The sequence below is a fragment of the Saimiri boliviensis genome, chromosome 2 (assembly GCF_048565385.1).
Source record: "Saimiri boliviensis isolate mSaiBol1 chromosome 2, mSaiBol1.pri, whole genome shotgun sequence".
Classification (NCBI taxonomy): Eukaryota; Metazoa; Chordata; class Mammalia; order Primates; family Cebidae; genus Saimiri; species Saimiri boliviensis.
Genome location: NC_133450.1, coordinates 7,692,817 through 7,710,361, shown reverse-complemented (window position 1 = coordinate 7,710,361; position 17,545 = coordinate 7,692,817). Strand labels below are relative to the sequence as shown.

Below are 17,545 nucleotides of genomic sequence, written 5' to 3'. Positions count from 1 at the left end.
GCTGTTTTCTAACTTATTTGATGCACAGGTAAGATAGCCCTCTATTAGAAGCAAAAATACCTACCTGATTATATAGATTTTTAAAATCTATATAAATAGCTGTTTTAAAGTTCTTACCTACTGATTCCAACATTTGTGTCATCTCTGGTACTATTATAGTGAATTTTTTTTTCATTAATATATGTTTCAATTTTTATTGCTTCTTCCTCATCTGGCAATTTTTAAATTGTACTCTGGGCATTGTGGATGTTCTATTGAGAGATTTAAGGATTATTGAGTTTTGTTTGGATAACAACTACTAGAGAACCAGGTTGATCCTGTTGAGGCTTTTTTAAAATTTTTTTTTTTTTTTTGGAGGAAAGATCTAAAGTGATGCATACTATAGAACTAGAGTGATATGTTTTTATATATGTTAACAGTGGCAAATCTGTACAGAATTGCAGCAACCTCAATTCTTGCCTCCTCAGAAGGAAGAATTTGACTGAGGGACACAAGGCAGGAGAGACCAAGGCAAGTTTTAGAGCAGGAGTGAAAGTTTATTAAAAAGCTTTAGGGCAGGAATGAAAGGGAGTAAATTACACTTGGAAGAGGGCCAGGTAGGCAACTTGAGAGATCAAGTGCCCAGTTTGACCTTTGATGTTGGGTTTTATATGCTGGCATTCGTCCTGGGTCTTGCATCCCGTCTCCCCTGATTCTTCCCTTGCAGTGGACTGTCCACATGCGCAGTGGCGTGCCAGCGTTTGGAGAGGCCGCATGCGCAGTGTGTTTAACTGGCATTTTACACATGCGCACTTGAGGCATTCTTCCTTTACCCGCCGAAGATTCTTAGGAGATCATAAACCAGTCAACTCTGACATTTTGCCTCTTAATGCACGTACTAGAGCCCACCAGCCCAACTCCAGTGGGAAGCTATGAATTATAAGTAGATTTATTATTAGGAAGCTACTAATGATCAGTTTAAGGTTTTTTCTATTTGTTGGGAGACTGCCTTTCCCTGCTTGTTTTAGAAAAACAGGGTAACAACTGCCTGACCATCACCTGATGGTCGCCTGACATTCCTGGTTGCTGGGGAGCCCTCTCCAGCCCCGCTCAAGCCTGGCTACCTACCTACTGTAACATATCTGTATTTGTTTTGTTATGACAGTAAACACAAGATTTGTGTATCTGAGGTAGACTGATTATTTACCTGCAGAATATCTTGTGTTAGTTTCCCATGCTCCATTTTTTTCCCCGTGGTGCTATGTGATAAATGCAGATGTTGCCTGCATGTATGAAGAGGGGCCTGTATACATGAGAGAAACCCCAAATTATTAATCTTGGAGCTTATATAGAAGCTGCTTGCACAACTGCACTTCTCCCCTCCAGGGCAGAAAGAGAGACCACAGAGAGAAACTGAGACCTTACCTTCCTTGTGAACAAATCCTCTATGAAGAGAAAAGTCAAAGGTGTTTTGGCCAATAATCTTTTGGAATATAAACAAATGGCTCCACATTTTGTTACCTTTTGCAATGTAAACACAGTTCCTAGAGATAAATTTCCGTATTACTCTCTCTTTTTTTTTGTTTAAGACCTAGTCTTGCTGCTCTGTCACCCAAGACGGAGTGCAATGGTGTGATCTCAGCTCCCTGCAACCTCTGCCTCCAGGGTTCAAGCAATTCTCCTACCTCAGCCTCCCAAGAAGCTGGACTATAGGCACACACCACCACACCCAGCCTATTTTTGTAGTTTTAGTAGAGACAGGGTTTTACCATGTTGGCCATGCTGGTCTCAAACTCCTGACCTTGTGATCCACCTACCTTGGCCTCCCAAAGTGCTGGGATTACAGACATGAGCCACCACACCTGGTCTAAATTTCCATATTGTTCTTATTATTTCTATCTATTCAATCACCCTTTAAAGTGCCAATTTTCTTTGCTCAGAAAGTCCTTACAATGGCAGAAACATGAAAATATTCACATTGTTTCTTGACATAGAGTCGCCTTACACCTAAGGCATGGCCTTTCTTGGACTTCAAATATATAATCTGGGTGTTCATTGAGGTCTCTTCACTCTATTTGGTTGGGATTGTGATGTCTCCCAGTTCCCTGTGACCCATAGATACTATTATCTCACAGTCTCTCTATAGTTATATTTTGCTAGGCTTTGTGGAATTGCACCCTGTGTACCCATAGCCTAAGATTTAGCTAAATACTCAAGAAACCCATATGCAGACTTCTGGAATTTCTTCTCTACATGGTTCGCTCCTCTCCAATCCCCTTCACCCAAATTCCAGTAGCCTCAGCAGACCCAAATTCTGACTACTATTTTATCTATCTAGTGAGACCTCTGTTCTCTCTTTGGATCCCCTTCCCTGTACTATGATCTGGAAAGCATCCTCAGGCAGAAAGCCAAGATGAACGTGGCTTTTATATGTCTGTCTTCTTTCAAAGATCACAGCCCTGAGCTGTCTGTTGTTCAACATCTGCTTTATATATTTTGTCCAGTTTCATAGTTGTTTACATTGGGAAGGTGAGTCTGATGCTGTCAAGGCAAAAATTGTAAGCTCTATTTACCAGATTTTCAAATTGTCATGACCATCTCTGCCATTTACCTGTCGAGTACTTAAAGGATATGCATTCCCTTTAAATCAAGAATACATTATTTCTGTATCTAACGTGTGTGTGTGTGTGTGTGTGTGTGTGTGTGTGTGTGTGTTTGTCTAGGTTATTAGATGGGTTGAATTTGTTTCCTTTATATTTGTTTTTAGTGTTAAAGATGACACTTTTTTAGAGAGCTGAAACTCAGCTTGTTCAGGAAGGAAAATAATGGCCTGATCTTTAAGGACACTGGGCTTGGCTAAAAGAGGAGGATATTTTCTTCTTTAAAAAATCTTGCTTTCAAGCCAGGCGCAGTGGCTCACGCCTGTAATCCCAGCACTTTGGGCAGCTGAGGCGGGCAGATGACAAGGTCAAGAGATCGAGACCATCCTGGCCAACATGGTGAAACCCAGTCTCTACTAAAACATACAAAAATTAGACGGGTGTGTTGGCAGACGCCTGTAATCCCAGCTACTTGGGAGGCTGAGGCAGGAGAATCGCTTCAATCCGGGAGGCAGAGGTTGCAGTAAGCTGAGATTGCACCATTGCCCTCCAGCCTGGCAACAGAGTGAGACTCAGTCTCAAAAAAAAAAAAAATCCTGCTTGCATGCAAATAAGGAAGTTGGGATTCTCCGTAAGGAGGATACTTCTGGAAGTGAAACAGTTAGGTTTGTTTATCCTGGATATGCAGAAGGGTATCGCAGTGACTTAATTGTACACCTCAAAATATCTTAAAGAGTAGTAATTCAGAACTGTCAACTAGTCTCTGGGCATTGTTTGGTTTTGTGTTTTTAAACATTTTAAAAATGAACAAATAAAATTTGTATATATTTGTGGTATATAAGATGTTTTGATATATACATTATGAAATGACTAAAACTAACATATATGGTACCAATGTAACTTTTTTGTAAAAAAACTTGAAGATTTTATTAAAGAACATTTAAAGTCTTAGTAATTTTCAAGTATATGATACATTGTTTTTAAATTATTAAATATAATCACCATATTGAATTAATTCCTGCTGTCTAACTGAAATTTTGTATCCTTTGACCAACATCTCCCCAATCACCCTACATGACCACAGCCCCTGATAACTACCATTCTGTTTTCTGCTTCTATGAGTTCTACTTTTTTAGATTCCACATATGAGTAAGATCATGTCGTATTTGTCTTTCTGTGTCTGGCTTATTTCATTTAGCATAATATCCTCCAGGTTTGTCCACGTTGTCAAAAGTAACAGGATTTACTTCTGTTTGAAGCTAAATCGTATTCCACTGTGCATATATACCACATTTTCTTTATCCATTCATCTGTTTAAGGATGCTTCGATTAATTCCATGTCTTGATTTTGGTGAATAATGCTGCAGTGAACATGAGAGTACCGATACCTTTTCAACATGTTAATTTTGTTTCCTTTGGAATATACCCAGAAATGGGATTGCTAGTTCATATGGTAGCTCTAATTTTAAATTTTTTCATAACCTCCATACTCTTTTTTATAATGATTGTACTAGCTTACATCGCTACCAACAATGTACAAGGGTTTTTGTCTCTCCACATCCTCACCGACACTTACCTTCTGATTTTTGATAATCCCCATCCTAACAGGTGTGGGATGATATCTCATCGTGGTTTTAATTTAATGAATTTCCTTGATTTTTTTTTAAATCTGTAGTTTGGCCATTTGTAATCCTCTTTTGGCAAATGTCTATTCTAGTCCCTTTTTATTTTCATAAAACATCCTTTTTATAGCTTAAAAAGAAGTAGACAATGTCAGTTGGAGACCTCCAGGTTAGAGACCATGGTTTTTAGTTTAGGAATCTCCTGGAAAGCACTGAGTAAATGTGTAAATATGATTAATATTTTTCTGCTAGTTTCTTTGAACTTGTTTTTGGGGCTTTCTTTTTGGCAGTTCATGGGTATTGGCTTGTTGTTCTCCAAAATTGCCCACTTCAGGGATTATGAGTGATGCCAGTTTTTCATAGCTGGGTGGGTTTAGGATCTAAGATTATCTTAGGGATATCTTGAGGATGTTTTATTTTTACCTCAATAGTGATAGCTAGTAGCTGATCCTCCTCTTTTCTGTCCTTTACAACGTCATTAAAATATCTTCTCCATCTCTTTCATCTAAAGAATTCAAGTTTTTTCCCCAGTTAGTTGTTGAAGAACATTGATTATGCATCTTTATGTATAAAATACAAAAAAAGGCATTGTGGAGAGTAACAGAAGTTAAATATATGACTTTTGTTTTTTATGAGTATATAACCTAATGACAGAGAACACACACAGATGTAAGTGACAGAAACATTAAAAAAAACAAAAAAACAAAAAAAAACTTGCCACTTCTGGAAAAGCCAACAGCCTGAGAATCACAGTCTGTCACTTAGCAGCTCTACTATAAAGAGTGCTTTGTCCCTGATTGCTCTGGCAGGAGGTTCTAAAGAGACTTAATGTTCAAAATTGTGTCCCTGAACCAGCAGTATTAGCATCACTGGGAAGCTTATTGGAAGTTCAGGATCTCAAGCCCTACCCTAGACCTCTGGGTCAGAACTGTCATTTTAAAAGGTGTTGTGGTGATTTAAATGCATGTTACAGTCTGGGAAGCACTGCTGCAGAGGATTCCGATTGTCCTTATTTAGGTCAGGTGCCCACTTGGAATGAATCACCACAGCCAGGGACATACAGAACATACTGAATGCTCAGTCCTGGGACATATGGTCCGTATCTCCTAGGACAGCGAGAGTGGGATCAGTTTGTGGACTGGGTTTACTACAGGAAAAAGGTGTTTTGTTACCAAGGGAAGGGAAGGGAAGTTGGGCAAGAAGATAGTAACAATAGATGTCCAATAAACTCATTTCCTCTTTCATGCGTTTGCTCACATTAATGTTAGAGCTAGCTGTGGAGTTTCTCTTTTACTTTGGGTAATTTCATCCCATTTCCTGTGTGTGTGCATATGTGTGTGCACACGTGTGTGTGTTCATTTGTGTTCTACTTTCAATCTCCCCCACCGCTCATTGCCATCTGTCTGCCTGACCTAGATATCAGAGGTTCTTCCTTTTTCCACAGCATGGTTCCCCTGTCCCTCTCAGAGAGTTCATATCTCTCAAATATATATTAACACATTATGGATAAGCACACGCATGCCTCTGCCTAAATCTAACTTCACTTCATCGCACTCCTGATAGAGCACGTATGCTTTACCCCCTGCTTTTCATTCTACCACTGAGGCATTAACCCTTGGAGTCGTGCCTTTTAAAGCTGGGAATATCTGTTAAAATGTATTTGTATTAATATTAGGGGTCATACTTTTAGCCCTCAGGGATTATGATTCCATTAGCAAAGTTTTTTTTTTTTTTTTTTTTGAGACGGAGTTTCACTCTTGTCACCCAGGCTGGAGTGCAATGGTGCGATCTCGGCTCACCGCAACCTCCGCCTCCTGGGCTCAGGCAATTCTCCTGCCTCAGCCTCCTGAGCAGCTGGGATTACAGGCACACGCCACCATGCCCAGCTAATTTTTTGTATTTTTAGTAGAGACGGGGTTCCACCATGTTGACCAGGATGGTCTCGATCTCTTGACCTCATGACCTACCCGCCTCGGCCTCCCAAAATGCTGGGATTACAGGCATGAGCCACTGTGCCCGGCCAGAAGCAAAGTTTTTTTTTGCATACAGGGAACAAAAGAGGGATGCAGTCTTTTGCTATTATTATTTATTTTGACGTTCAAATTTTCTCTGATTCCTCAAGCAGGCTCCTGTAGTCTTTTGATGTATCCTCATTCTTTAAGTACTTCCTTCCTTTCTGGCACAACAAGATGTTCCAGGCTGATTGTATACTTTTACAATCCTAGCTCCGGAATCAGCCATTTCTCCAAGGAGTTCTAATGATTTTTAGTGGAGAATGCTGTTTAGAAACTAAGATTTGAGTGTAAGGTGTGTTCATCCTTTTTGAGGTATCATTGTGTCTTGGCCACCTCAGTGGATAGAATTAGGAAGTATGCATGTGTATATGTGTGTGTGTGTGTGTGTGTGTGTGTGTGTGTGTGTATTTAGATAACTTAGTTTGCTGTCATGTACATGATTCTTTGCAGGCCAGGTGATGTCTGTTTCAAGTACTTAACTTTGCCTTCCTAACACAAAAGCAGCCAAAAATAATATGTAAATAAGTGGGCAGAGCTGTGTTTCAATAAAACTTATTTATGGACACTGAAATTTGTATTTCATATAATTTTCATTTATGACATATTCTTCTTGTGACATTTTTTCCAACCATTTAAAAACAAAGAGGCCATTATTAACTTGTGGGCCATGCAAAAACAGGTAATAGAGCATATTTGGCCTGCAGGCTGTAGTTTTCCAAGCCCTGGTCTTTCTGAAACACTTTAGGCTTACATACAACACACAGACCTATATAGTCACACACTGCATAACAACATTTTGGTCAATGGTGAACCGCATTTACAGTGGTGGTTACCCGTACTGTAAAGGAGCTCAAAAACTCCTATTGTCTACTGACATCATAGCCATCAGAACATCATAGCACAACTTACTATGTATGTGTTTTTGGTGCTGGTGATGTAAACAAACTTACTGGGCTGCCAGTCATATCAAAGCATAGCACCTACAGTTATGTATAGCACACAATACTTGTTAATTATAATAAGCGACCATGTTACTGGTTTATGATTTACTATATAGTTTTCCCTCCATATCTTTGTGGGATTGCTTCTAGGAACCCACATGCCCCCTCCCGTGGATATCAAAATCCACCAATGTTCCCTGATACAAAATGGCATAATATTTGTGTATAACCTATGCACATCCTTCTGTATACCTTAAATCATCTCTAGATTTCTTACAATACCTATCACAATTCTTAAGCATCACTTCATTTGTGTCAATACAACATAGTACTTGGCACACAGTAAATTCAAGTTTTACTTTTTGAAACCTTGTGGATGTTTAAAAAAATTTTTTATTTTATTTATTTTTAAAATTTTAGTTTCGGGGGTATATGTGTAGGTTTGTTAATTTAGTTTTTATTATACTTTAAGTTCTGGGGCACATGTGCAGAAAGTACAGGTTTGTTACACAGATATACACGTGCCATGGTGGTTTGCTGCACCCATCAACCTGTCATCTACATTAGGTATTTCTCCTAATGCTGTCCCTCCCTTGCCCCACACCACCTCCAACAGGCCCCAGTGTGTGATGTTCTCCTCCCTGTGTCCATGTGATCTCATTGCTCCATTCCCACCAGTGAGTGAGAACATGCAGTATTTGGTTTTCTGTTCCTATGTTAGTTTGCTGAGAATGGTTTCCAGTTTCATCCATGTCCCTGCAAAGGACATGCACTCATCCTTTTTTATGGCTGCATAGTATTCCATGGTGTATATGTATGTGCACTTTTCTTTAACTGTGCTTTACTCTTTAATACTTGATTATATATTATACATCTTTCTAGTGAAATCAACCCATCATCTACATTAGGTATTTCTCCTAATGCTATCCCTCCCCTTGCCCTCCAACAACTGACAGGCCCTGGTGTGTGATGTTCCCCTCCATGTGCCCATATGTTCTCATTGTTCATCTCCCACTTATGAGTAAGAACATGTGGTGGTTGGTTTTCTGTTCCTGTGTTAGTTTGCTGAGAATGATGGTTTCTGGTTTCATCCATGCCCTGCAAAGGACATGAGCTCATCCTTTTTATGGCTGCATAATATTCCATGGTGTATCTGTATGTGTACTTTTTTTAAAACTGTGCTTTACTCATTAATACTTGATTATATGTTATACATCTTTCTAGTGATTTTATATTTGTCAATTGTGTCTATTTCAGTCCTTATGAGCATACTTGATGATTTATTCTACTGTTCCATTTCACTTCAGCCCTCTAGGCAAATAGTAACTATTCAGAAAAATTCTCACTGATCGATATAAAATAAGTGAACTTTTCGTTAATATTATTTTAGAGATCATGGTACCTTACTGGCATAAAAGAAGAAAACCACCTTTTCTAAAGGACTTAGCTTACTTTGAGGAGGCGAATTTCTAGTTGAAGAGATTTGACTGATATTTAGGAATTGTTAGTTAAATATCTATATCATATACATGCATGTATGGAAATTTTGTTTCTCCATATTTTATTAAGTAAGCATAAAATGGACTAAAATATTTTCTTTTCCTTTTGGGACATGAATTTTTATCAGTTGGGACAGATTGTTTCTCTATAGGTTCTTTAGCAGATAGGAAGCAGATGTGGCAATGTGAAGAGACTACTAGGGGAAGAACAAATGTATGAGTAATCTGGAAAAAGATTAAAGTCAATTATGAATTAAATGTCAGCCTTTGGATCAAAGCTTTTTCATTCTTGGTACTCTGAAGAGATGAGAGCAACAACTGAGTGTTCTTAACCCTTCCACCAAGGGGAAAAAAAAAAAAAAAAAACAGAGAGAGAAAGAAAGAGAGATAGAGAAACTGTTTTTAAAACCAGTATTTCACTATACTTACTGTTCTATTTCCAGGTTTTTTTTTTTTAAACAGTCTGCTTTTGATTTTCTTTGGTTAGGTAAGAAATAGCCCATCATTAGCCTGTATTTGTACTTAAGAGTATTGTTTTATTTGGTTAGAGAACGTCTTTAAAATCATATGCTCTTTGTCAGTGCGCTTCTAGGAATGTCTGGCATGTTTATTGGTTAAATGCTTGGCAGATGGAAATGAAATTTGGTGAGGAATCTTCTGGATCAAATACAGATTTATTTTTACTTTAATAAAACTATCCAAAGCATAAAGACTCCAGTCTGAATGTCAACACTAGTAGCTGATCTGGGAGCAGTTGCCCACATAGTACCTGCTGAGGACTGCAGTGATGTCCCCATTCCTGATGCCACTTTTTTGTTGTGCTTGAATTATAGACATAGACCATATAGGCGTCTACGTATGTTTTAGCTTTCTGAAGTGCTTTGTAACGTACACTGGGCATACTGTTTTCTTCGATACGTACAAAAGTGCTTTGTATTTAATTAAATGAAGATACTGTTTAGTTTTGTGTGATACCACCCATTATTAGACCAATTTCATTGGCAATTATTAGATCAATTCAATCCGCTAAAGGAATACTTGAGAGACAGGGCTGGGAACAGTTACAATCACTTTAGTTTAAAATTATACTTAGCAATAAGAAACAAATCATAGACTCTATAATGTAGCTTGTAAATAAATAGCAAATAACAAAATTAGAATCTATCTATAACAAAGTTAAGTTTTCCAGCTTGTCCATGCTTTTGTACATATTATTTTCACTTTTAAGTGTATCTGCCTGATTAGTAATATATATTGGGTCATAATGATTCTTAAATATTATGTTACCTTAATAATTCCAAGAAAAGTATAAGAAAATTCACTCATTCATTTTCTTAAATCAAGGATAAGTCCTTTGGAATTATTTTAATTCATCACATTTTTTCATTCATTCACCAAAACTTTATTGCACACTTACTAAAGATCTTAGGTCTTAAGTTAGGTATTGGGGCAGTGGTCAAAGTACCTTTCTAGTCCTCAAGAACCTTACAGTTTAATTCTATTCAGTTGGATTCAGTATTGAAAAAAAAATGCTCTTCAACATCTACTGGTTCTGTTGCCTCTGCTCTTCACATTAGTTAACGCCTTAAGGTTGAAATTAGTGAGCCCGTCCTATAGTAGCTAGAGGAAAGCTTAGTGAAAACCCTTTTGAAATGTATCTTAATAGCCCCTGGCCACCAGTGTAACTGTTCCAGGAAAAGGAGACCTGATAGATGAGAAGATAATCTGTCAAATATATATTTTTTATAATTTAAAATTTCTCCGTAAATCAATTTTTAAAGATATAATTTACATATAATAAAATTCACACATTTTAAGTGTAGAGTTCAGTGAATTTTGACAGAGTATGTACCCTTGTATCCCTGACTCTAGTTGTTCACCTGATATTCTGGATTCCTTTATCACATTCAAATGATTACTAATTTCTGTCCATGCTACACTCTAAACTTCCATAGAACCTATCCTCTCTTTACTGTCTTCCTCACTGTCTTGGTTTTTTTTTTTTTTGAGACGGAGTTTCGCTTTTGTTACCCAGGCTGGAGTGCAATGGCGCGATCTCGGCTCACCGCAGCCTCCGCCTCCCGGGTTCAAGCAATTCTCCTGCCTCAGCCTCCTGAGTAGCTGGGATTACAGGCACGCGCCAACATGCCCAGCTAATTTTTTGTATTTTTAGTAGAGACAGGGTTTCACCATGTTGACCAGGATGGTCTCGATCTCTTGACCTCGTGATCCACCCGCCTCGGCCTCCCAAAGTGCTGGGATTACAGGCTTGAGCCACCGCGCCCGGCCCTGTCTTGGTTTTTGATATGTCAAGCCCTTACTGTTTTTCACCTCTATTACTGCAGTCTACTTTATAACTAGCTTTTGACTCTTGTCTCTTTTCTTTTTCTTCTACCCTCCATGACTTATATTAAGTTGTGATTTTTCTAAAATATTATTCTGATCCTATTACCCGCCTTGCTTAAAATCCCTTCATGATGCTTTACAGTTCCCATTTTCAATTATTGGTTTGATGGTGACATCATTTATCAAATAGAAAATGTACTTAGAGAAGCAGATTTGTGGAGAGAAGGTGATGGGTTAGTTCACTTTAACAAAGTAGAAGACATAAAATATTGCCTTCAAAAGCGTTTTTATTTGATTCAGGCTTTATGTAAATAACTATGGGGGAAGGAGAGGAAACAGCCATCTCAAATACCAGAAACTGTTCTGAGATTTTTATATTGATGAAGAAAATGAATTTTGACAATGCTAGGTAGGAAAATCATGTTTGTTCAAGCTTGTTTATACTTTAGTGATGATTAAGCTTAAATTTATAAACTTACATCTTCACCTTCATATGCTAGTCTGTTACAAATGCCTTCCCATACTTATCTAACCATGTCTCAAACACTATGAGTTGCATGTAAATTGTGAGATTTGCCTTTTAGATTGATAAAGACAAGCTCTGAGGTAAAATAATTAATAGCAGGGTATCTTTTTACCTTGAGTGTGAGGAAAACATAGAAGAAATATTTACATATGACAATAAAAACAGCAGACTTTTGTCTTGCTGTAGAACTTGCCTCAACCTTGTTAGTACCTATGCTGTTTTCTATACTGAGAATATTTTATATCATCCAGCTTTTGTTGACACAGTGAGAAGAGATATTTACTTTAGTGCCTGAATAAACACTTTATAGTACTGTAAAGTACTGGCAATTTAGTGCCTGAATAAATAAAGTATTTGTAAAGTATTTGTGTACTGAATGAGAATGACTAATATAAATGAGTTTTACCAAGGCGCTCTGTGGTGTTATTTAGAAAAGTGATTATTTCTTTAAAAAATGAAAATCCCAATCAAAATCCCACAGGTTATTTATAGATAACAATTGGATTCTAAAGTTTATATGAAAAGGCCAGACCTAGAATAGTGACACAATACTGAAGAATAAAGTTGGAGGATTCACAGTAACCTTTTTCAAGACTGCTTTGTATAGTTAAAATAAACAGATGATTAAAGGATGATTTCACAAATCACACAGTTTATTGCCATACAAAGAGCTTATCATTTTTATTCATAATGCTCAAAGAATGGGATAATAACAGGAACAAATATCATGGAGAATATACTCCATAGATAAAGTTCAATATCCACATAGTGAATGAGTTCCAATTTAGTTTAGAGTCCAGTTGTTAAAGTCTAATTGCTAAATTAGGATGGAAGCATGCCTCTGTGGTTGTAAAGTCTAGTCAAAGTTTGAAGAGTACCTTTCTATAAGTGGTTTCGGGAGAGATGGTTTGATCAACACAGTGTACATGCATGACAACATGCAAGGTCCCTCAATACTAGCAAGCAGTGCCAGTGTTGCTGGGCTTTGGAGAATAGTTACAAGGCTGACAAAGAGTAACCCTGCTAGTCTTATATTTCAATCTTTGGAAAATGTCTGACATAGAGTAGCCCTGACAAAGCTTAGGTTCTCAATCTGTCAAAATCTTGGGTTTATATGTGTTTTTAGAGTCTGGTAGTTGAGCCCAGTAACTCACATATGTGGTCTGATGAGGAGTGATATAACATTCTCACAAGTAGAGGAATTACTCTTCATGTTCTTATCATAGCAAAAGATGTGTCATTCATGTAGTAAATAAAGTGTTTAAATCATTTCAAAGCTACATAATAAAGATCCCTGATAAAATTACAGTAATCCCGACAGTGTGGTATTGGTCACAGAGTAGACACATATCATCGGAACCAAATAAAAGGCCGAGAAATAGACCCATACAAATACAGTCAGGTGATCTTTGATAAAGGAGCAAAAGCAATTCAATACAGAAAGGATAGTCTTTTTAACAAACAGTACTGTAATACTTGGATGTCCATGTGAAAAAAAAGTAGTATAGACATGGACCACACACCTTTCACTAAATTAACTCAAAATGAATCATGGACTTAAATGTACAAAACAAAACTATTAAACTTCTTTTTTTCTGAGATGGAGTCTTGCTCTGTTACCCAGGCTGAAGTGCAGTAGCATGATCTTGGCTCACTGCAATCTCCACCTCCCAGGTTCAAGTGATTCTCCTGCCTCAGCCTCCCGAGTAGCTGGGATTATAGGCACCGGCCACCACACCTGGATAATTTTTGCATTTTTAGTAGAGACGGGGTTTCACCATCTTGGCCAGGTTGGTCTCAAACTCCTGACCTCGTGATCCACCCACCTTGGCTTCCCAAGGTGCTGGGATTACAGGCATGAGCCACTGCACTGAGCCAAACTATTAACTTCTAAAGAAAACTTAGGAGAAAATCTAGACAGCCTTGGATTTGGCAATTAGTGTTTAGAGGCAAGACCAAAAGTAGGATCCATGAAAGAAAAAATTGTGAATTGGGCATCATTAAAATTAAAAACATCTGTCCTGTGAAAGACACTGTTAAAAGAATGAAAAGACAAGCCACAGACTGAGATAAATATTTGCAAAACATATATCTGATAAAGGACTTGTATCCAAATTTTTTCTAAAAATCTTAAAATTCTACAGTAAGAAAAGAAAGAATCCAATTTAAAATGGGCTACAGAGCTGAAAACACAAAGAAGATACACAGGTGGCAAATACGTGTATGGAAAGATGCTCAGCATCTTTTGTCATTAGGGAATTGCATATTAAAACAATGAGATATCACTACACACCTCTTGGAATGGCTGAAATCCCAGAACACAAATACCAAATGCTGGTGAGGATGGGGAGGTGTTAAGATTGCAGGATGATACAGCCACTTTGGAAGACAGTTTGGCAGTTTCTTACAAAGCTGAAATAAACATGGTCAGCAGTTATACTCTTAGTTATTTACCCAGTTGAAAACCTATGCCCACACAAGAAGTTGCAGATGAATATTTACAGCAGCTTTATTCATAATCAACAAAAACTGGAAGCAGCCCAAGATGTCCTCAATAGGTGAATGGTTAAAGAAACTATGGTACATCTATACGATGGAATATTACTCAGTGATAAAAAGGAAAGAGCTATGAAGCCACAGAAAGACATGGTTGAAACTTAAATGCATATTACTAAGTGAAAGAAGTCAATCTGAAAAGGCTACATATTACATGATTCCGATTATATGACATTCTAGAAATGGCATAACTGTAGTGACAGTAGAAAGATCAGTGGTTGCCAGAGATTTGGGAGGAGGAGAGGAGATCAAATGGCTAAAGTACAGGGGATTTTTCTAGTGTCATGAAACTGCTCTAAGATACTTTAATGGTGGATGCATGACATTATGCATTTGTGAAAACCTGTAGAAATTTACATAATAAAAAGTAAACCTTAATATATGCAAATTAAAAAAATCATTTAGGAGTTTAAAGGATCTCAGAAAGGAATACAGACTGACAAGAGAATCTAACCGTATTACAAATATATGAAACAACCTCCCTAAAGGGTTGAGGGAAAAGGCACTCATCTAAGAAACTTTGGAAATGAGCCTGTAAGACTAAATGCAAAAGCAATTACACCTAATCATTGTACTTTAGTTGATAAAGTTGTTTCTCATTGGGGGTACGCATAAAAAATTCTGATACCTCTATAAATACATACTGGAATTGAATAATTAAGTAAATGGGGAGCAGATGGTTTGGAGCCAAACTTCTTTTTGGAGTAGAAATTTTCAGGTAAGCAAGGGAAGGAGGCTAGAATGATTCATTTGGTGATGATTAGAGTTGGATTAGAGTTGGAGACATCAGTATGAACTCATCTTTAGCTTAATATAGACACAGTTACTTAAATATTTATATATATGCATATACACAAGTTTCTGTACACATATATATATATATTCTTGCTGTGTCAGCTGAGAGGGAGTAAAGGATATGACCCCACAGTAGCAAGAAGTACACTTACACCCCAGATCTTTGTTTCTAATACTAGTCGCCAATAAAAGGAACTATGACTCCTCAGAAATGGCTTCTAGGACCAGGACAGGAATTAGTCTAGAAAATAGATGAGTCTAGAAAATCTTGTAGTGCCGGAAAGTAAGAAAATGCTAAGAAAAAGAAAAAAAATCCACATTGATGGGAGCCAAAGGGGCATAGAGCCCACTGAAAGAGCTTCCAATGGCCAAAGTTGGAACAAGTTGAACAACAAAATAAGTAAAATTGCACTGGATAATAATCCAAAGTATGAAATGAATATCCATGAGTCCAGAGTCTCTGTCCTCAAGGAGAAGGAGCTTAACTTCCCACTCCCTAAGTGTGAGCTGCACGTGGTGACTTCCTTACACATCGTTGAGTATGAAAAGGAAAGGCTACAATACTAACTTTACATTGGAGAAACCTGAAGAACATGACCTCAGCCTCAGCCTTAAACATGTTGATCAAGGTCAACATCAACAGTGATAAGTCATATTAATAATATGTACCAGCTGGGCATAGTGGTTCATGCACTTTGGGCAGCCAAGGTGGGAGGATTGCTTGAGCAGGAGTTCTAGACCAACCTGGGCAACATAGTGAGACCCTTTTTATTTTGTAGACAAAATAAAAAGTAAAACATTAGCCAGGCATGATGGTACACACCCGTAGTTCCAACTACTCGGGGATGTTGATGTGGGAGGATTGCTTGAGCCCAGGAGTTTGAGGTTAGGGTGAGCTATGATAGCAACATTGAAGCCCAGCCTGGGTGACAGAGTGAGACCTAGTCTCAAAAAAAAAAAAAAAAAAAAAAAAATTGTATGTATCTTAACCCCCATCTAATCAAGAGAAAAATATCAGACAAATCCTAATAGAGGGTCATCCTACAAAATAACTGATGAGTATTCCTCAAAACTGTTAAGTCATCAAAAACAAGTCTGAGAAATTGTCACAGCCAAGAGGAGCCTCAGGAGATATGATAACTCAACGTAATATGGTATCCTCAATGGAATCCTGGAACAGAAAAAGGACATTAGGTAAAAACTAAGGAAAGCCTGGATAAAATATGGGCTTTAGCTACTAAGAATATGTTAATATTGGTTGATTGATTGTACCAAATGTGCTATACTAACGCAAGGTATTGACAATAGAGGAAAATGGGTATGGAGTATATGAGAACTCTCTGTACTGTCTTCTCAATTTTTCTACAAATCTAAAACCGTCCTAAAAATTAAGTCTATTAAAAAATGAAACTATTGTTTAAAGTCCTCATAGTAATTCAGCGGTTTCTGTCTCTTCTGCAGTTTTGACAGTATTTCCTGCCTTGCTGACTCTTCTTCCCTCTCGGACATCACCTTTGATGGCAATCCCATAGCTCAAGAGTCATGGTACAAACACACTGTCCTTCAGAATATGATGCAGCTGCGCCAGCTAGATATGAAGAGAATCACGGTGAGAACCCTTCCAAAGTGTTGACCATGTTGTTACCTTTAGTGTGGTTTAAGATATTGCGGTGCATATTCTTTCCTTGAAATGTATCTTAATTTTAATGAACTATGGGTTATCGTGATTATATACTTCATAATTGCATTTACAGAGTTTTTACCACCTGACCCTATCCCCAGTTTAATTGAACAGGACTTTAAAAATTCCTAGCCTTCTGTTTATCATGTTTGTTTTTCATTCTTGCTTAATATCTAACTGATAATTTATTTTGAAATGAATGAGAATTCATTAAGTTACATAGTGTAATGGTTGAGAGCATGGGCACTGGAGCCAGATTGCCTGTGTCTGAATTGTGGCTTGACTGCTTCCTACCCATAGACCATTGCCAGTGTACTTAACCTTTGCATACCTCATTCTCCTTCAAGTAAAATGGGGATCAGAATTACGTCATAGAGTTGTTGTGAAGATAAAATAAAGTACTACACCTTAGAAGACTGTGAGGCTCCTAGGAAGCATTTGTATATAGTTGTTATTGTTATTGTTGATGTTATACCTCCCAAAGAAGCTAACTCTTTTTATTCATTGTATTTCTAGGTTATTTTCTACATTTAGATGTTTTAATATGGCTTCTGTTCTAAGTGAAATGCTGTGCATAATGCCCTCTCTTTTTAACATGTTATAGACTCCAAGATGTTCTGTAATTAAATACACTTGTTTATTTGACCAGGCTTATTTTTTATCAGAAAACACATTTTAATCATCTCAGTGGGATAGTCTCTGACCTAGAAAAATATCCTAAGCCTCTACCTATTTTCTCTCTTCTGGACTGCTAATTCATTTTCATGTGAATTCTGATGATCAACTAGGTTTATACAATTGCCAACTGACCTGTTCCTTTGTATATTAGCTTCACAATGTGTGCAGTTTTCATTTACGCATCAGCAACACTGTGGACCTCTAACGTGTCTAGCTAATAGGTAAAAGTGTGGATGAATTGATGAATACCAGAAGTCTTCTAGGGCTCACCTTTCTCTGTTCCATGATGGAGCTATGGTTCTTTGTT

General features: G+C 37.5%; 1 protein-coding gene across 5 annotated transcripts in view; it reads left to right on the top strand.

Moving 5' to 3' along the window:
* LRRC49 (leucine rich repeat containing 49) overlaps positions 1–17,545 on the top strand; it is a 141,486-nt gene that overhangs the window by 60,683 nt on the left and 63,258 nt on the right. For all 5 annotated transcript variants that reach the window (XM_074392730.1, XM_010340288.3, XM_074392731.1 and 2 more), the window contains one exon: positions 16,341–16,488. In XM_074392730.1, the coding sequence (XP_074248831.1) occupies positions 16,341–16,488 (148 nt within the window). The remainder of the gene's footprint in view (positions 1–16,340; positions 16,489–17,545) is intronic.